Source organism: Schistocerca piceifrons, chromosome 9 (assembly GCF_021461385.2).
Source record: "Schistocerca piceifrons isolate TAMUIC-IGC-003096 chromosome 9, iqSchPice1.1, whole genome shotgun sequence".
Lineage (NCBI taxonomy): Eukaryota > Metazoa > Arthropoda > Insecta > Orthoptera > Acrididae > Schistocerca > Schistocerca piceifrons.
Window position 1 is genome coordinate 26,357,715 of NC_060146.1, and position 22,449 is coordinate 26,380,163.

The following is a 22,449-nucleotide window of genomic DNA, read 5'->3' on the forward strand; positions in this document are numbered from 1 at the left end:
GACAAGACCTGCCGTAAGGCAGAACACAAAGAAAGATAATAAACGAGTCCCTGACAACTCTTTTGATGCCTGTTATGTACATATATCATACAAAAAGTGCGAAAATGCAAGGGGGTATTCTACACATAACTTTTACAGTTTAAAGCGTTGTTTCCCACATTTTGCATTTTCCCACATTTTACACAATTTTTCTGAAGTCCATTGAAAAGTGTAAAAGTAGGGTTTCCCTGTAGTTAACTGAGTTGAAAGTGTTTTACTTAACGGAGAAATATTATATACAAGTGTCTTTAAATTTAAGGTAAATTCGCACTGAAGGAGAAGAAGTCTAAGGTTTCTGTTTGCAAATTTTTGTGGTAGAAAGCATCCGAAGAGAGTGAATATCCACAACTACTCAAAAAAGAAAAAAATATACACCTGACAAACCAGTCTTCTAGTGCTTCTGAGAAAAGTATTAGCAATTAGCTGTATCCAAGAAGTTAATAAAAGATTTGTAAATACACAAAATAAAAACAATAGAAAGAGATGTTTTCAGAAGAAAAATGTTAAAATTAGAAAGTAGCAGGAGTAAGGGAATGTGTGTGGTCTAAAGAAACAAAAAGGAGAAACGATGGAAGGAGATGACTGATTTGGATTTAGGAAAGGGAAAGGAACTGTGGGAGCTGTAGTGGCTCTATGAATGATTTCAGAAAGAAGAACTGAGATGGACAGGAAAATATATACCACACTCAGTGACGTCGAGAAGGCATTTGATGGATCAGACTAGAATATGCTATTTGGAAAGCTGGATAAAATTGGAATAGACTGGAGAGATAACAGATTGATTTTCAGCCTATACAAGAATCAGAGTACAGAAATAGATATGAAAGGTATTAAAAAGTTACTACAATAGGTGTCTAACAAGGGCAATACAAACAAGAAAAAGTAGCAACAAAGGATATAAATAGGTGGTACACAAATACATCGTATTTGATTTGTAGATTATGTAGTGGTCTAAGCATATTCAGAAAAGGACACAAACTATATGTTAAAATTTTCTCCAATGCCCCGGAGAGAAACAAACAGAAAATAAACACAAGCAAGACTAAAATAATGGTGACAGATAAATTGAACAGAGAAGTAAGGCAAACACAGTGTACAAAATACAACACTAATGCAAGTAATAGAATATTTTGAAAGTATAATAGCGGATCCCAACAAAAGTATAATGGATACTTGAAGTAGTATTCCAAGGATCAAACAAACTTTCAGAAATGAGAGCAGTTTATTAACAAACCACCACCTTAATAAAGAAACAAGAAAGAAATTCATCAAGACTTATGAGAGCATTTTAAGCTTAGGTTGTGAAGAGTGGATTCTGAGAAAATAGGGGAAGCAAAAATTTGAAGCAGCAGAACTCATGCAAAAGAGTTACAAAAATATTGTGGACTGAAACAAAATTCAATGCACAAACACCAACAAAAATTAAAAACAACATTAATTAACAAGGTACAGAAAAGAAAAACTGGAGACCTTGTTCGAGTAACAGCTTCATAAAAAAACATGTTAGAAGGAAAAACTGTGGAAAAAAACCATACGGCAGGCCTAGAAAATCTGTATTACAATATGTTATCAGTGGAACGAACTGCAACAACTGCATCCATATGGTACGGATGGAAAGAGACAGATAATGATGGCTACATTAACAAGTTGTTGCATTCAGTGTATGCTGGTGATGGTGATGGTGATGGTGGTGATGATGATGATGGTGTTGGTGGTAGTGGTGGAAGGATGAGAGAATATAGCAGGACAAGAAAAAAGCAAATGGGAAAGAAGTGAAATTTTGGCACAGTCCCCTGTGGGCCCTGCCACCTGCCAGCCCAGCACGGTACGCACCCCCCAGCGCTCGGCGGCCACCTCCTCCAGCGGGCGGCCCTCTGCGGCCGCCTGCTCCTCGGCCCGCCGCAGTGCGCGCCGCAGCCACTCTGCTCCGCCGTCTCCAACGTTCTTCTGTCGGGCCGTGGGCTCCCTTCGCTGGGGCCGGTCTTCCGGCAAGCCGGTCCCGCCGTCCTTCCAGTATGGGTTCAGCTCTCGTGAACTCTGTCCCATCTGCAAAATGAGCAAAAAGCTGCCAAATTATATTGGAATCCCCACTGCAAATTTTAAAAATACCACTATCGAGGTACAAATCTGCTCTAGTACTCAGAGAAAACTGAGAGTTATTAAACTACAGCAAATGCTATTTCTGTGATAAAATTTGTTTGAAATGACAACATTTCTGTAACTAATTCAAAATAAATATGCCAAAGGCATCTTGGCACCAACTGTGTTAGACATAGATACACTACTCATTAGTGACATGAAAATTTGTACCAGACTGGGTCTCGAAACCAGATTTTCTACTTATCGCGAGCGGTCGCTTTACTACTCTGACTATCTGTGCGTGCCTCCCAGACCGACCTAAATTCCACATGGCACACTGTCTACATCCCTGGATCATAGTCCCCTACATTCGTCACTTAATTCTCACTGCTTTTCCTGTATTCCCACATCAGTGAGAAAGAGACTAAGAGGATTATCTGCATGTAATATTTACTTGCGTATCTGAGTGAACGGACATTAATGTCTATTGAGAGTCATCCGAAATTTATTATAAATACATTTGCTGAAAGCGAATACCTCGGCATCAGCTGTGTTAGGTACAGATGTATTACCTATTAGTGACAAATGAAATGGAAAAGTTTGGGTCAGCTCGGGAGGTGTGCACAGACACCAGAAGTGGTTAAGGTGACCACCTGTGATAAGCAGGATCCAGGTTCGAGTCCCCACTCTGGTACAAATTTTCATGTCACTAATAGATAGTACCTCTAAATCTAACACGGCTGATGCCAAGGTATTCATATTCACAAAATTTATTTCAAATTAATTTCAAGTTGCTGTCAATCGTCATTAATGTCTGCTCACCCACACGTGTAAGTATTTCCACCACTGAATATAATTATTATTTGTTTTACACTTTGACTTGTTATGGCATTTTTAAGTGGTACAAGTAGCAACTGCAATGAACAGACAGTAATTATGAACAACATTGAGTAAAATATCAGTATTTCAGCAATATACTGGATCACACATAAGTAGCTCTGAGGTTTCAGAACATGACTGTATGAGAATTGCAAGACATACAGTAAAATGACACACATCAATGGATAGAGCATGTCCCCAAGATTCCATGCGTAATATGTGCTGTAGCGTAGTTGCAGAAAACTAGCGGCCAGGCATATCAGAAGACATAGATAAATCAATCACGCTATATTCTCACACACAATTCGTGCAACGCCTGTAGATAGGCTACACAATGAACAGATTTCCAATGTGGGCTGCCACTGCGCATTTTGGACAATTCGCGTAAGCAATGTCAACTAACTGCACACTCGTACTGATGTTTGCCACATCACAAATGATGCTTGTAGGTTGGTTGGTTTGTGGGATTAAAGGGACCAGAGATGCTTGCAGTGAGTGCCCCTAGTGCCAGTTAAAAACTTGGAGATAGGCCTCTTCCATTGATGTATGTGTCTTGTAGTTCTCACACAGTTGTCTTCTGAAATGCCAGACGTACTTATGAGCAACGATGTATCACATACACTTAAAGGACTTCTTTGTATACATCAGTGGTCACGTCCATGCTTCCTTAACAAATGCTTATGTACATCGTAGTTCACTGTGATTGCAGTTGGATATGTTACAATCTCTGGCTTACGATTTATAACCTTTGTAATGGTAGTGTTCGTGTTGATACGAGAGAAAACAATGCTTCATTGTGCACTTTGTTGCTTAAGTTATTACCGGTTTTATGATTGTCAATGGTGCCTGCCTTTATGTTATCACAGTTGACTCCCATTAGGCAGTGTTTCTGTCTCTGCCATTGCTTTTAAACTACTTGCTGTAAATTTTATGTCTTCCTGCTGTATTCCAGTGGCTGGACAACTCAGTAGCTTGTCCTCAAGCATGTCAACTATTGCTTGACAACAGTATAATAGCCAAAGTTGGCCAACTGTGGAAAATAAACAACAAAGTCAATGAGGATAAAGTTGTCATCTCAAAAATTTTGTACTACTATGGCACCTGTCTGAAGAAACATAATAAATATCATTACCATTCAAAGTCTAATGGTTTTCTTCCCTCAAAACACAGTACAAACTAAGAACATTAAGATCATGAACAATTTGTATAAATATGGTGAGAATCTGCTACTAATAATAGAGAAGGCGAAATATAAATATGGAAGTGCTAAAGGTAAAAACTCACTGACTAGTGCAGGTGTTGAGCTGTTGACAGGCATACAAACCAAACAAGTCGGGGAGTATTGCTAGCTTTCTCACAAATCCTATTATTAGGTTAGTGTATAAGTTCATAGCATTTTTCAATAATTTTTATAAACATAACAGAGTTTAGTCATCAATAATACATTCTCCTAAACTATTTGTAACAGTCTGTCAATGTTGGGGTAACTTTTTGATTCTGCAACTGTAGATAACACACGGTTTCAAGGTGAAGAGTTCGTAAAGCCATATTCGGAGAACATTTTCATCTGAAAGGGAAGTTACTTCAAGGGTGTTCGACAGAAAGCGGAAAAGGCGAAAATCTGAGGGTGCAAGATCAGGTGAATAAGGTGGGTGTAGAATGACTCCCAACTCCTGTATTGTGTTTTTTGTCAACCTAGCATAATGCAGGTGGGTGTTATCCTGGAGTAGCATCACTCCACGTAACCTTCCTGTTGGTTGTTCTCGGATTGCGTCTGCAAGACATCTCAGTTTTTGACAATAAATGTCAGCAGTGATGGTTACACATCGGGGAAGCAATTCACAGTACACCGTACTGTCGTCGTTCCAAACGCATAACATTATCCTTTGTGTGTATACGCAGGTCTTTATACGTGGAGTTTCTGCTTTCTTTGGGCTCGGCCATTCTTTTATTTTCCTTATATTAGCAGAAAGACACCACCCCTTGACGCCAGTAACAATTCAGGATAGGAATGGTCGATGTTGTTCACGATTCAATTGATGATGATCAAACGCAGATGCAGATACGGCCATCTGCAGGTTTGTGTGATCCTGGTTTAGAGCATGTGGTAAGCATACAACTAATTTTTGAACCACCCTCACTGCATGCAAATGTTGTACAATGATGGAATGAACACAGTTCATCACATTTCCTAGTTCTCAAGTACACGGATGTGGATCATTGTGGATTAATGCTTTTAAATCATCTTCATCAAACCGAGAACGTCTTCCCAAACATGGAGATCACTGTGTAACACCACAATCAATTCAGGGCAATCGGTACAGTGCAACTTTATTTAAGAAGTGTTTACTCGTTTCTAGTTAACTTCTTTGGATCATTGGAGGGAGGTGGTACTTTACGATGTATAAATTATTTAACGTGATAGTGTGTTTAAATAATGGAAATTTATTAAATATGTTTGTTTATGTATGAAAAACTGCAATGTAAAAACTGGTTCATACTTAGGGATTTTGTATTGTATAATGTAAAAGACATAGTGATTCCCCTCCACTGCGGAAATGATGTGGCGTGAGCTAAAAGGTGGAACTGGCGCTCAATCTGGGTGGGAAGCGAAAGAGCACAGTATGCAGTCAGTAGCCAGCAGCGATGGAATGGCCTCAGGTGGCTGTAGAATGGCGCTCTTGCATTGGAAATGGCTCTAAAAATAATAGTCACGTCACCAAGAACTAAATAGAGCATATCACTGACAAAGGAGAGACCAGGTAGCTGCCACGTGCTCGCCACCACTATTGTGCCACCACTTCATCATCAGATTCGGGAGGTTAAAACTGTATAACAGTACGAACCAGTGTGTTTGTGTGATGGAATTTGCAATAATAATTCAAATATTGCTGAACTTTGTGTTCAAACCATGAATTTACTCCTTTCATGGTACCAAGCAGGGTCCTTTCCTCAAAGTATTTAAGTCCGAGTGTCCTGTTGGTGAAAGACTGATAATAATCCATGTTATTTTATGTTGAATTTATGAAAAGCTCCAAGTTACTTTGAATAGTTTCTACTTTACAATGTCATTGTTTAATGTGTAGGAACATTAAAATTGTCAGTGAAAACTACTCGCTTCACGAGTAATATAAGGGGCACATAATATTTACCAGATGAAAAGTTTTTAATTTACTATGAATTGCTACAGTTGGAAAGTGCCAAAGCTATAACGTTGATGAACAAAATTGAGGATAATTTAAAACCACCTGCTTCACAAGTGATGTTATGAGGCACTTAAATTTTAATCTGTTTTGAAGTTAACTTTTAATTAAAGTCTTTTCTGAAGTTTGTAGAGAGTATTGTCAGAGCAAATAGTATTAAAATATTGCAAAATAAATGATCTTAAGTGGGGAAATAATTCAAATTTTTTCATAATTCAAAATATTTTTCTAAAGGGTGTATAGTTTGCTTATATAAAGAAGGGATGGTTTGAGGGAACACAGTTTATTTTTTTTTATATCAGGAAGAAACCAAACTGAATAGTTGTTTTCTAGCTAAAGAATCTAGAAGTGATTATTTAAAAGAGTACATATAAAAGGTATGTGTAAACTGTTATATTACTGCATTTGTGTTGTGTTTATATGTGTTAGTCAAAATATAATTCTTACCAGATGCCACTTAGTCTTGTGTATGCCCTAGGGAACAATTCATGTGCCAAATTAGTGAAAGGTAGAAGTGAAGATTGTGGTTAACAGGGATAAAGTCTCTTTTTCCATTTCTGTGACTGCTTAACTATGCTGTTGATAACTACTGCTACCCACTGTGTAGTTCGTCTGGTTATTGTGGGTGTTCATTGCACTTGATTAAGAAAGGATTTATGAAAGTTACTTTTGCAAGAGTAAAAATAGATTCATTACAAATAATGTTTCCACAGTATTATGCCTAATTAGGCTGGTGACCATTTTATTTTTCATTTACAAGAACTCTGTTACTGTAACTTCTTGCAAAATTTTAGTCTTTCTGGTATCTACTAACTGCTACCATTACGAAATTCACATTCGACTCCCCGTCTGTCAGGTAACATGCGATCAAATTCAAAAAATCCCCCCCAGGGGGGTAACATTTACTGCAGGTTCAAACCAAATTTGGTAATCATTAATACGCGGTACTGTTATAACTGGTGTCAACACAATCCTCGTTAATATGAGAAAACAATTTTCTCACTATGCTCCATCCAACGGATTTATCCCCATACACGGCACGAATGTTTCTGACTGCCTACACTGCTGTTACCAGACTACTGAACTCAAGCAGAAGAACATGTCGGAAATGTTCTGGTTTCTCCACCTGGCAATTCATTTTTTAGTGTCCACAGCGCTCTCTCTCTCTCTCTCTCTCTCTCTCTCTCTCTCTCTCTCTCTCTCTCTGTGTGTGTGTGTGTGTGTCTCTCCAAAAGGTAAAATGACAACACATAAACTCAAATATCAACAGTGAACTACAAATAAAAAATGACAACCAATAAATAAATCCGACCAGAATACCGACGTTCAAAACAAAAACACTACAAACTTACACTCAAAACTAATAGAATACGCACACACAAACCTAGATACGTGCACGTACACCCCCGTAATGGCAGCTGTTCACATCTTGACTTGACCGTTCTCTCTCTTCATTTTGTTTTTTCTCTGTTGAGTGATTGCAGGATGTCTTCCTTCCTTATTCAATCAATGCACTCATTCTTCAAGAGACTACTGTATCACTACATTTCACAGGCTCCTAATCATTTTATTTCTGTCTTCCTCAGTGTCCACATTTCACACCCACACACGCTCTACATGACCAAAAGCATCTGAACACCCCTATATATTGCGGAACAGTCCACCTGCTGTCGTGGGTGGTCGACCTACCGGTATAAAAAGAGGTGGGGAGTACTAAGCTGCCAATCGAGAAACAGTAACAGTACAACGGGTCATTCGGGAGAGCTCAGTCACTTCGAATTCTGACTAGTCGTCCGAGTAACAAATCTGTCGAGGACGCTTCCACTTCGCTACACCTGCTAGTCGGCTGTTAGTGAGGTCAGTGAAGTGGAAATGCAAAATAACATCCACAGCTAAACAGTGACGGGCAGACCTCACGTACTGACCAACAGGGATCGTCCGGCACTGTGTAAAGCGACTATAAAAAAATTGCAAGAAATTGGTGGAAGGAGCCTCTGGTGAGTTACGAGCAGTTCTGGACTATGCACAGGGAATCAAAAAAGGATGGTAAACAGTGGTTCAGCTGCTCCTCATACGCCACACATTTCCATAGTCAGTGCTAAGCGATGCTCCAGATGGAGTCGAGAGTAATACCACCGGGCAGTGCACGACGGGAAACGAGCGAATCAAAATTGTGAATCGCGCAATATCCTGCGGCAATCCGATGGAAGAGTTTGGGTTCGGGTCTGGCAAATTCCTGGAGAAAATTACCTCCAATTGTGTGTAGTGCCTACAGTGAAGTGCAGACGGGGTACTGTTACTGTTATAAGGATGTGGTCCACTTGTTGCACTAGAGCAAACTACATATGGGAAGATACAAACATATTTTAAAGTACTGTACGCTCCACACAACAGGTGAACTGTTTGGAGATGACGGTTCCTCGTGTCAGCACCACAGTGGAACCCATTATAAAGCCACACCTGTGAGGCGACAGTTTGCCGACGGCAACATTCGTGAAACGAACTGGCCGGCCGAGGAGCCCGACCTGATCCCGACAGGACACCTCCGGGTCGACTACACTCCGGATCCCAGAGTCCGGCACCACTATCTTCTCCGGTTTCGGCTCTCGGGGAAGAACGGGCTGCCTCACCTCTGCAGATATTCGGACGCACCACTGAAAGTGTCCCCGGCATCACAAAGTGAGAGAGTGAACACGGCACATTTCAATGTCCACTAATATGTGTCCAGATACTTTTGATCAGATAGTGTGGACGTGTCCCAAACGTAACACTTACTAAGCCTATTTCTGGGCTCTAGGTTTATATTTTTGGATGTCAGGAGCTGTTTATTCGTACAGTGAAACCTCTTCAGCCCTGTGTAATCCTTGCTACATCTTTCTTGCACCTTTCTTCTTTATCCATACTACTTTCACAACAGTTAACTTTAATGATTTCTCCGACAGTCTCCTGCACGAGTTCAACCACTGTGTCCACATTCTGCACGTGCCACTACCTAAGTTTGTTTTTTTTTTGCTTGTGTGCATATTATAGACACCACCCGGCACACTTTCCATTACACTTCCCATTCACTTTCAATGACTGCTACTTTGTCATCAGCACAATGTTCTGTGCTGATTTCCTGTCCACAATCAAACAACTCACACACTGAAACATTTGTTTACTTTCCTCTTGCGGATATCAACAGTGACCACGAGCGACCCAATTTCGGCATCTCACACTTTCTCAAATCCCTGCCACTCCAGTCCACTTTCCGTAGAGAATGTGGACCACCTTCCAGATCCTGAAGATGCAACACTGGCTTACAATAGGAAATGTTTTATTGCACTCCACACAATCAGATACCTCCTCCATCTCCACATTTACGAATGCAATACAGGTTACATTTTTTCCCAAAATCTGTCCTCTATTGTGAACTGCAATGTTAAAATTTGTTCGCAAGTGCCCCTATATCTCCTAAAATCGAGCTGGTCCTCTCCTCATCTACTTTTAGTTTTCGTTTCAATCTTTGATAAAGTTCTCTCACTTGTATTCCTTGTGCATGTGGGACTGGACTGGCTGTGGAGTAATTCTCATATATGTGCTTTCGTTTCCTTTGCACATGTAACACGTGCTATAGAAACCAAATTACTAATAAATGACTTAAAAAGAGGATTTAATGATTTCAGAAGTCTTTTATCATCTGCATTGCAACATCAGTAGGAAATTACAGAAATGGATAAAACTGAAATAAAAAAATAAATCCAAAGACTGCACTACATTAAAACTTGGCTACAAAAAAATATATGTCAATTTGTGGAGTTTCCTCACTTGACTACAAAGTCAGACATGTTTACAGTCATAAATCTTCAGAGACCAGCTACTGAATATAACACAAATAAAAATTCAAAGAAAAGACCAATAGAGTGGCCTATTTCAACTGTGCTCTGTGGAGCACGGGTGCCCCTGAATGTGAACCTGTCCTGTCACTTTTCCTTCAGCAGGCATAGGTAGTGGAGGTTACCCGTCACACAGCCCTACTGCTCATGTTCCACGCATGCGTGAGCCACCCACCCATGTGTGCCCCCGCGTGGGCACTCGAGCTGGAACAGCCTGCAATACAGGGAACAATGGAATTTTTCAACTGGCATATTTCTTGTTGTCGTTGAGTGCTACATTAAGTCTCTACAGGTACTGCTATCACCTTTTTCTTTATTCTCTTCTTCCATTGCCCATTACCTTTTCATCTCTAATCACCCTTCTCCTGATTCAGTACTCCCGAAAGTTACTGTTTACCTGCTGTGTGCAGGATCTACAGTGCCCCGTTTCAATTTTGAGTCTACCTTAACAACACTTTCCTCCATACTACAGCACTGAACTGATAAGATAGTTGTTGCACTAAGAGCTATTTATCTGTGGCTACAATCCAGAACAGTCAACAGTGATGCCTGTCATCAATGTTCAAGAGCCATGTTTGAGAGCGTGTCAGACCACTCAAAGTATTTGTAACACTGCCTTTGAGCTTTGGGACTAATGTTTTCCCATTAATTTTCACTTGAAATATTACAAGTACGCATCGCTTTTCATTGTTTCTGTCCTGTATTTTCGATAGGAACATAAAGAAAATAGATGTGCAAACACAACCTTCACAGCTCACCTGGAAGACTATCATCATGCCAAGAAATGAGCCACTTCCTCCCCACCACTTTCAAAGACACTGGTGCGAATCCTGTCCAATTCACCCACTTGGGACATCCTAATCCAGCCCCATTATGAACTTATCTAATCCCATCAGAGGCAGGCCCACCTGTGAGAGCATCCACATCATATACTAGCTCTTCTGTAATCTCTCCGCAGGCTTTCACGTAGGCGCAGCAATTTGAAGGAACAGCCAGTGCCAAATTATGGTCGAGAGCAGAGCTGACCACTCGGTATCAGAACATGCTGCCGAGCAAAACGAGCTAGATTTCAATGGCTGCTTCATGACCCATGCCATCCTCCCTCGCAACACCAGCTTCCCCAAATTATGTACTAGCTAGGGATTGGAAACAGAGCATGCACGAGTGAAATGTTGTGTTACATGCAACAGAATTAAGGCACTGCTGTTACATCAGTGCTATACTGGCTGCCTTCTGTCCCCCTGCAGTTTTGCGAGTACAACAGTCAACAGTCTCAGAACAGAGGCGATATGGTCACTGCCTACTCTTCAACTTGTTAAAACCATGGCATAGCACAGAAGCTGAGTTAATGATCTTGATAAAGTCGTGAAATGGTGAGAGGGTGAAAATCATCATCTCTCGGGATCAGATGCTGTATTTTGTGCCACTGTGGAGGGTAAAAACAAAAATTAAGTAATGCATCAGGGATATCATCAGAACAATCATTTGAAGCCAAAAAGCCTAGTAAACTTGGTCTCTGAAACACGTGCCTTAAAAGCTAAGAGCATTGTTCATCTCTGTTACTGTGAAACAAATCTCTTAAGATATGCATTTTAGGTTCAGTGGCCTTTTTTTTCGTTTTGGTCAATACTACCTCCTCCAAAACTATGGAAAGTAGAGAGACTGCAGTAGAAAAGGTTTGTTTCACAGTATTGAAGATGAAGAAGTGCCCATAGCTCTTAAGGTACGCATCTTAAAGCCCATGTTTAGTAGACATTTTTGCTATGTATGATCGTTCCTGTCATATCCTTGAATAAATGCCAGCAATGAAAAATGTTTCCAGCTCAAAAATAGCTGATTCTTATGTATTTCCACCTCTGAATTCATAAATGACCATAAAAATGACTGATTAGCTCTCATTTTGGCAATAAAGTAACATGTATTTTTTTAGAGTTTAGATTTTGTTTGGGGAAAATTTTATTTTTGAAATTGGCACTAACAAAACACTATGTTCTTCACCTGTTTGTAGGTTATAAAAATATGTACTGTTGCTATGATTCTAAGTTTAATATTGTTTTCACTGTAATTGGTGCAAAATTTCTGGTGTTTTTTACAGAGTAAACTTTATTAAATACCGTGAAAACGTGTAAATTCAGTGAATAACATTTGTTACATTGTTGTGAAGTAACAGTTTCATTAAAGAAACAGAATCTGACACCTCTTGGGATGACTGCCTAATGGCATTATTTTCATATGAATGTCGGGGACAGGATAAGTAAAGGGCTCCACATATATGTTGTAACACTTGGTCTGTTATACTACAAGAATGGTTGGAAAATAAAAAAATGATATATGGCTTTTGCTGTACCAATGGTATGGTGAGAGATTACAGGCCATATAGATAACTGCTATTTCTGCTTAACTCTTTTTACAAAGGCAGGATTGTCAATGAAAAAAAAGAACAACTCAGTGCCTGAATAATCCACCTGCTGTTTGACCTATCCCACATTCAGACACTTAGCAGCTCCTACTCCAACCCATAACATTGAGGTAGAAATAGAAGATAAAGACAGTGAAGAAGAAGAACCTAAGGAACCTTACACATCCCATGACCTTGATTTTGAGGAAAACAATAATAAACCACACCAACTGAGTCAACTGGAATCAAGCGATCTCATTTGAGATCTTGGTTTGTCAAAGGAGAAAGCACAACTTTCAGAATCAAGATTACAGCAATGGAATCTTCTCCAATATGTCAGGGTCTCACATTACAGACAAGATCAGAGGAATGTCGTTCCTTACTCTGAAAAGAAAAACAATCTTGTTATTTGCTGTAATATTAATGGTCTGATGAAATCTTTGAATTTGGACTATGATTCTATGGAATGGAGGCTATTCATAGACTCCCACAAGTTAACTTTGAAAGATATTTTACTTCACAATAGCAATCATCTTCCTTTTATTCCTGTTGGTCATAAAGTTCACAGGAAGGCGACTTATGCAAACATGTAAGCCCTCCTTGACTCAATTAGTTATGCTGAACACAAATGGAAAATACTGGTGATCTAACAGTCACTGCTCTTTTCTTGGGATGCAATTAGGCTGCACTAAGTATTGCTACTTTTTATGTATGTGGGACAATAAGGATAGAAAATAACATTATATTCAAGCACACTGGTCTGCAAGAATTTGTTGAGGCTCTCGTGGACCCAACAGATGTTATTCTTCCACCCCTAGATATGAGGTCTCTTCAAAAAATTCCAGAACATTCATAATTTCGCGCCAATGGTGTGTTAGAGGGAAATGAGATTGGCATCCTTGCACATGCCTGTGTTTAATGTGTAACTGTTCATTGTTCTGTCGGTTAGTTATTGTTCAGTGCTGTACTGAGTAGAAAATTGTGTCAAAAAGTTTGTGAATTTCAAGATGGAAGACTTAGAGGAGCAAGGCTTCTGCACTAAAGTTTGCATGAAGCTCAAGAAAACATTTACAGAGAAACAACAAATCATGCAAGTAGCCTACGGTGATGAGTGTTTAAGCTGTACTCAAATGTTACAAATGGTTCACGTGGTTTAAAAATGGCTTGACAGAAGTTAAAGATGACCCTTATTCAAGAGGCCCTTTGATGTCTATTAACAATGCTTATGCCAGGGACGTCAATGAAATTGTGAATGCCAATTGAAGACTGACTGTCCAAAAGAAAGCAGAAGAAATGGCACTTCAGTTGGAACACATCATGAAATCCTGACACAGCCCCTTGGAAGGCATTGTGTTGCCATCAAATTTGTCCCATGGCTCAAAGAGTCAGAGAGCAAATGAGAACAAGATGTACCTTAAGAGGATCATAACTGTTGATGAGAAGTGGGTCTACAATTATGATGTTGAGACCAAGGTTCAGTCTTCACAATACATCATGAATAAATCTCCAAGACCAAAAAAAGCTCGTCTGGTCAGGTCAAATGTCAAAGCCATGCTGATAGTTTTCTTTGACTTTGAGGGATTAGTTCATCATGAATTCATGCCACAGGGACAAACTGTTAATTGGTGGTACTTCGGGACATGTTGCGATGCCTGCAAGAAAATTTCAGAAGGGAACGGCCAGAAATGTGGCAAGACAACTCATGGCCCTTGCATCATGATAAGACCCCCGCACATTCATCCCTATAGGTGCATAACTACTGCAACAAAAAAAAAAAAAAAAAAAAAAATGAAATCATCCTCCGTACTCTCCAGACCTGGTCCCTGTGGACCTTTTTTTCCCCCAAAGCTGCAAACCCTGTTGGAAGAGTGAAGATTTGCAATGATAGATGAGACAAAATAAAATTCACAGAAGGTGTTTCGCACAATCCAGCAAGACGCATACCAGGACTGCTTATGGAAATGGAAACAGCATTGGGAATGGAGTATCAATTGTGGAGGAAAGTATTTCGAAGGAGACCATGCACAATAAGTAAAAGGTAAATACAGAAAACATTTGTGGACAAAGTTCTGAAATTTTTTGAACATACCTCGTATAAAGCTGGGGTTGATTACAAATTCTCTCAAACCAATGAACCAACATGGACATGCCTTTAAGTACTTAAGAGGCAAATCTCTTACATTACATAATGCAAAAGTTGAGAAAGGCAGTTTCCTCTGAGCTGAACTAAGCTATATACCAGCCATAAGCAGTAGTTTACAGTAGTTTACCAACAGTTTTTAAACATCGATAATTAACATGGAATAATATTCTCACAATAAACACACTTTGAAATATTAAGTATTTTCAAAAATGAGATTTAGAAAACTCAATAAAATTCAATTTCAGTTGCTAGGTTAAAAACACCGAATTCTCCAAGATTGCATGAAATTCCTGAAATTCCCTGAGATTTCCCCAATTTTTCTACGTAAAATGTAATTCACCGATAATTCCAGATTTTCCAGAAAAATCGCCACCCTTTCGATCTTCGCTAGTCCGAGCCCGACATCCACCGTCGCCCTGCGACCCTAACTTCACCCGCCTCGCAGTCCACAGTCTCCTCTCCACAGGCTCCCTTACCTCTGCTACATCTCCCCCTCCCAGTCACCTCTCCCCCACACACAATCCCTCAGTGCTGCAATCCTACTTCGCACACCTCCTGCCTACCTGCTTGGTGTATACGAGTATGTGTGTTATGACACAGACCGTGCTTACTTAGGGCAGGTATTCTTCCTCCAACTCCTCTACCCTCACTCAATGTATCTCAAGATTTCTTGAGGTGCTGGTGGTGGTGGTGCTGCTGCTCACATTGTTCCAGGTGGTAGGTTCATAGGACAAACAGACAGACAGGCAGACAGGCAGGCAGTCTTATACTTGCTACATTAGAGAATGCTGCAGAACAGCGAGAGGATACAGTGATGAAGCAAAACACTGCACACTGTGACACTGAATACTGCCCAGTGGCACCGCTGGCGTGTGATTCAATAAGTAAAGTAACAGATTGATATTTTAAAAATTTTGGAGTATTGTAGAGGATGAAATTCAGAATGTTTCGATTTAAGAAACCTCTAGCTGGAAATGTGAAATAAAGTTTCTACAAATGCTGTAACGATGTGCTCGATAAGCTCAAATACTGTTCCTATTGTTGTTGAGTACACGAGGAGCTCTATGTAACCCCAGAGCAAAAAGTCAAGATTGTTGAAGTCAGGGGGAGTACAAAGACCGTGGAATTCGGCATCCCCATCACTCTCTGCCTAAAGTTGTCTGTGAGACATGGTCTGATCTGACAGTAGAAGTGTGCCAGAGCAATGTTGTTCTGAAATTGCAAACAAGTGTGAAGTTGGAAGGGAACACCCTCCAGAAGTTCAAGTAAGGCATTGTCAGAATGTTCAAATCCCATGCATTATTCAAATGATGTGGTATATGTGTGGTACAATAAACTGATCTCCAAGAATTCCAGCCAGAACGTTCACTGAGGATCTCATATGGTAATTTCTCACTCGGGTAGTGTGTGGACTGTCATGACCCCAGTGGTGACTGTAGCAACTTTATTTAATATTTGTGGCTATAGGTTCATTATATTAAAATGTGCAAAATTTCATCCTCTACAGTCTCCTAAATTTTTAAAACACCATTCTGTTACATGCCGTATAAATGAAAGTGCAGATAATTCCTTTTAAATAACGTATCAACCCCTGCAATTTGTTGAACTGAAATGTCAAAACTTTCAAATTCAAATTCTCTTCCTTGTAGAGCACAAAGCCTAAAAAGATCTTTCTTTCATACTCATTACATTTTTTATTCCCACAATTTTGTAGAAACATGTCCTTATTCAAATCATCCCATAAAGTAATGTGGATCTTCCATATGGATATCACCCTGTCAGCCGGAACAATAATAAATAGTTTTGTAAAAATATTTGCCACATTCAGCCAGTTCACTAAAGAAAATTAATAAACAGATTAACAGTTGCCTTTACGGATGCTAAAATAAAATCATGTAACGAAGAACATTTAATTTTGGTACTAAAAAAGTGGCACCTAACTGTGACAGATGACATACATGCAGCAGCAACAGTATAACAGTAGAGCCAGTGATTTTGTTTACTTTCCCTATTAAGAAGGCGAGAGATCACACCTTCACTTTTTGATCAAATGTATGGCTACATCACAATAAAACCCAGTTTATATACCATTGCAGGCATTATTTCATGTAACAACCTTACTGTTGTGACTCACCGATCTTTCAAAGTGCCTCCGCGCAGTTACGCGCATCCTCTACAACCAGCGCTGTCTGCCAGCCATGCAGCAGCCGTGCCACCTAAGCGGCCAGCCAGCCAGCAGCTGCTAGACTTGGAGTCAGTGCTGATTTGACTGTTACAGTGTACACAGGTCTTACTTTGTTTATTTGATCTGTGACTTACATGTATTGTGTCGTCCTCGAAATATATTTGTTCAACTTGATGTTATAACACTTACCCCCATCCATGCTAAATGCTTGCATGCTGTAACACAATCACTGACAATTAATGGCAAATTTGATCCACATGACCAAAATTATGAGGACCCCACAAACATATGGAGCAGTAAAATATTTCCATACATTTCTACACAGTGACAAAATATTCACTAGGTTTCACATCTTACAAGTTCAAAGGTTTGCTGAGATTTCCTCTAGTGCTTACTATCCTACACTGAATTTTGCTGACCAAGAATAACCGACTTCTCTCATTATAATACCACATTTCAATTAATTGTATTTCTTGATTTTAGTTAGCATCTGGTACTGAAATAAAATTACGCAAAGGTATTGCATTCAATTTGCCAGTTTCTGATAACTGATTCTCCACACTGATACGAGTGAATGATCCAGGAAGCAATGCTGCAAGGATAGTAAAATTTTTAAAGAGCTAGGTAGGTAGATGGGAGAGGTGCGTTGGACCTAAACTCAAATGAGATAGTAAGAAAAGACAGATTAACATTAATTCAATTTCACATGGTTTTGGCCTTGCCAGAAGAGAATGGAAGTTCACAGACAGACCCTTCTCTCTCTCTCTCTCTCTCTCTCTCTCTCTCTCTCTCTCTCCCTCCCCCCCCACCCCCCACCAGTCACCACCTTCCTCCTCCTCATGCGAGAGACGATACAGGCACAAAAGGGGGAATCCACCAACATAAATGACTTTGACAAAGTGCAGCTCGTTGGGTGTGGAACCTGGGAAAGAGCTGGAAAACTTGGTCAGCTGTTTGCATGCCAAGTGTCAATTGTCAATGTAGAAATCTAGTTTAACTCAAGATCAATTACAGACATTTTCAGATACTTTTACGAGTCCTGTGAAGGAATTTTCCATCCAATTTAAAGATATGGTTGATTTATCGATGGACCTGAAAGTGTTTGTTGTGCTCTTTTCAGCTACTATAATAACTGATGATGCTCCATCTGCTGTAGAGTGCGAACTGTTCACATTTCAATGTGATAGTTAATTTAAGGTTAAATATGAATCACAAACAAGCCTATCACATTTTTATGAACATTTTTTGCAAACGGATTTCCCAAATACGCACAAAATAGCTACCAAACTGCTATCGATGTTCAGCTCAAAATATCTGTGTGAAAAATTGTTTTCTCTAACTGATGCACATCTCATTGCAGTTCTGCAAACTGCAAGTGTGAGATTGATTGTATCAAATATAACTTGTCTTCTTCAGTGAAAAGAGATGCAAACCTCCACATCATCTGCTGAATGACATTTCAGATATATAAAAACACATAAGCCTATGTATTGTTTATGGTGAATTATATTAATTCATTTATTTATTTCTGTGCTTAACCTAGAGTCAGTTTGTTGTTCATTGGTTATGCTGTATTCTAAATAAGCTTTTATGATGGTCTGCTGTATTTTCTTGGCTATAGGTAGTAGTAAGAGGAGTATTTAGTTATCAGATGTCAAAGTAATTACTTTTGTTTCCTGCACATAATCTAATGACAGGAATATAATTAAACATGTTTAATTCGCACAATAACCTAATGCACTGAATAGAATGAGACATTAAACACCACAGAAATGTCACAAGTTTATATCTGGTTTGATACGTATCCCTTCGGCAGTTGTTACGGGAAGTTGTGCAAGCAGCTACAAGGTTAACTTCCGCCACGGTGTAAACTCTCCTCTTTTCCCTGCATAGGAAGGAGTGCTGCTCATTGAGCTAATTTGTGCCCACCTCTGCTCCGTCTCTCTTCCCACTGTCTTCTATTATGCTCCTCACGTATTTGGAAATTTCCTCATTCTTTAGTACCCCCTTTAATATTTATATCCACTGCTACCTTCACCTTATTCCTCACTGTCAACATCACATCACACATCTTTGTATTGAATTTCAATCCACACTTCCAAACCAAGTCCTTCCATACTTTAAGTCTGTGTAATACCTCTCCTTCTCCGTTTCCTCATAGGATAAAATCATCAACAATCAGCACTGCTTTCATATTTTCATCTCCCAGTCGCATTGTCGCTCTTGCCATTATCTTGTCTGTAATAGTGACAAAAAGCAGAGAGGAAGTGCACTACTTGCTTCAGCCCATTCTCCTGTTCTAAGCAGTCTGTCTTGTCTCTTCCTACTTCTACTCAACCTACACAACCTTAATACATTTCCTTTATTCTCCTCGTAATCAGCCTTCCAATTCCTCTTTTCTGAAGAGCTTCCCAAATCTAGCTTCTTTTCACATTACCATAAGCCTTCTCACCATCCAGGAATGTAAATGTAAGCTACACCCACAGGCTCTGGTAAGCCCAAATGTACCGACCAAACACCAAGTCATCCTTTGCCAATGGCAACATTAGAGTCCACGCAGGATACAATGGCCAATGTGCAGTGGCCATTTTTTGTTCAAACCACTGGGCCAGTTCATTTATTTGTTCAGAAGAGCAGGCCAACACTGGTTGAATGCTTTTGGCCAGTCAGCGATGCACTGCAATCACAGGATCAAGGTGCAAATCCTGCAATCTTTCTCAAATGATTTTACAGAAACTATTTAGTAAAAAGAATTCATTTTTGTGTTACTTATAGCTTTATGTCAGCTTCATGATGACATGCCCATCATTTCATTAATGGTCATAGTTATTGTGATATTTTCTCTTAAGTAAGACACTCCACGAAATTCAAAAAAGTTTGAAATGAGAAATATGAGCCGCTATGATTTTACATTTGGTGCAGATTACAAAACATGTTGCTGTGTATGAAATTTATCTACCATATGAAGTTTTCTTTAGACGTGGGTGGAGGGCTCTATCTGTTACCAATCTCAAGAAAACTGATCTGGTGTAGCATACCCATTGGCGATGGAAAGTGCCAGTGATAAAGCCAGAATGAAGTATTCCCAACTTTCCTCATACTTCGAAAACAGATTGAGGTACTGAAATGAAATTTTGGCAAATGATGGCACACAAAGAGAAGAGTATTTTGCCATATGGTTATTATGCAAAACTTCATTATCTACCATGTTATTCAACTAACCACTTTTGATGAAAGAATGTAATTTTCAAGGACCTTCAATACAGCTGACATGAGAAATGCTGTGAGTTTTGGAACAACGTGAGTGAAGGCATTACACATTTATTTTTGTACAGAGGATGTGTGTTTTCATTAGTTACTCAGTTCCTCACTTAATAAGCTTAATAAACCATTGTTTCAGAATTCTCTCAAACTGCTTCTGCATGACACGTTAGTGAGGTCGCACTGAGTAAACTCCACCGTGTTTCGGCAAAAGAAGCAAATCTTAATGTGACAACAAGAGAAATATGTAGGTTTTACTCAAAATTCATCACTTGTGGCACTTCTCTGAATGTTACAAATGGTTAACAAGGCAGGGGAAAATAACCTGCTGATTTTGTTGTATTTTTACTAGAATTCTTTTTAGATATTATACAAAGCAGAGGTGAGCGTAGCTCTTTCTCAACAGTCACAATGCAGATGTGGGGTTTCACCTAATATTTACAAAAAATACGAGCACATGCTTCAGTTTACAATGGCGCTTCCCCTCCAGCACTTGGCATTTCCCTTACAGCCCCTGTCCACAGTCCCCATCACTACCGGTCTCCTCACGCTCGCCTTGCCAATTGTGCATCTACTGGCCACATTATTTTGTACGTAGTCTACCTCTCACATCCACACATTGATGCCAATGCTGGCACCGACAATGGTCAATATTTGTGGGACAGTGTCCACAAACTGAAGCCAACATTCAGTCAAACTTGTATACAGCAAACGTAAACATGCCTCGTGCACGGATCACGGCCAGTTGATTTGCAGTTTTGAGTGTGAATAATATTGCTCCACTGTTCCCGAGACATTTCGAAAAACGTAACTTGAAAATAATTATGATGATGACAACTGAATGAACAAACAAATTTGGTTTTGCAATGGCAAAAACAGAAAGCATACAACGTTGGTGCCAATATGTCATTGGCATATCAGTATTGGTCCACCGTGCTTTGATGCTCAGTCAAAATACCGACAAGTGACAGACTCGTATCGATATTGTGGCCAACGTCGGTTCCGATGCTATTTTATTGATTCGCACATTTGATTGACACTGTTGGTACCGATGTTGGCCCCAATGTGTGAACCCAGCCTTAGACGCTGTACAGCATGGGGTCAGCACACTGCTCCACTGGTTGATGTCAGTTTTTGTGACCTGGAACCACTACTGTACGGTCAAGTAGCTCGTCAACTGCCCTACAAGGCTGAGATAAATCCATACCATTCACCCCCAATAAAGAAATATTCCTGGCAGTACCGGGAACTAAACCCAGGTCCTCCACATGGCAGTCAACTACTGTAGGCTCGCTATCCAGCTATGGATACAGACAAAGCCTACGAACAGCATTACCGTGTTTTCACTGTGTTCGTAATGTCTCTCTTGAAGCTGACTTACATTAAAAATTAGACCCACTCTTTTCTTTCAAAATTATGAGCAAAAAGGAATTCAGTACATCTCACGAGACCAACACATATCATAGAAGTGACAAGTTTTAAGATTTATTTTACACTTTTGCTAGAAATCTTTCATTGTTTGTAATTTAAAAAAATAATAAACTCAAAAAGTATATTGTTCCTTCAGCAAAATGTATTCTGAGGAATTCTGGTATGCAGGAATGACACCAATTCATAAATTGTTCTGGGCTATTATGTCACGGTCGAATGGATTTCACCAGGGGGAGGCAGGCGGAAGACTAAATTTTTGTGATGTGGCAGTTTTCAAGAAGAAAGATGGTAGCTTGGGCCACACAGCTTACCAAAAACCCGTGCACACAAACTGATGCCTACACCAAGATTTGAACCACCACCCACAACAAAAGAGAGGCATCATAAATATGTTGGCGGACAGAACAAGGAAAATCTTTGAACCAGAGCTGCTTGATGCAGACTTTAAAAATCTCACCAATGCAGTGCTCGAGAACGGTTATTTGTTCACTGAGGTGAAAAAAATGTTAAGACCACCATGTAGAAATTATAGCAATGCTCAAGTCCCGGTGAAATTGAAAGTTTTCCTTTATTCATTAAGGACATGACTGACCGCACACGAAAAATCCTGAAAAAGCAGACCATCGCAGTAATCTACACACCTATATGGAATATTCAAGATCATCTAAAATTGGCTGAGGATACTCATCAACTGCTGAAAAAGTTGGAATTTATACGATTCCATGTAGTTGTGGGGAGGTGTACATGGGTACTACAAAAAGAACTGTCAGAAAATGACTCAAAGAGCACAAGGGCAATCATAGAAGTGGGGAGATTGACAGATCAGCTGTTGCGGAACGTGGCTTACAGCCAGATCACCAGGACTCAAGTACTGGCAGCCACAAGTGAGCACCATGAAAGGCTATACAGAGAAACCATAGAGGTTGCAAAACACAACAGGAATTTTCAACAGGAAG

General features: G+C 39.7%; 1 protein-coding gene across 1 annotated transcript in view; it reads right to left on the reverse strand.

Moving 5' to 3' along the window:
• Nucleotides 1-22,449, reverse strand: part of LOC124717243 (CWF19-like protein 2) — a 186,068-nt gene that overhangs the window by 126,702 nt on the left and 36,917 nt on the right. Inside the window, exon 4 of the mRNA XM_047244045.1 lies at nucleotides 1,873-2,085. Within this exon, the coding sequence (XP_047100001.1) occupies nucleotides 1,873-2,085 (213 nt within the window). The remainder of the gene's footprint in view (nucleotides 1-1,872; nucleotides 2,086-22,449) is intronic.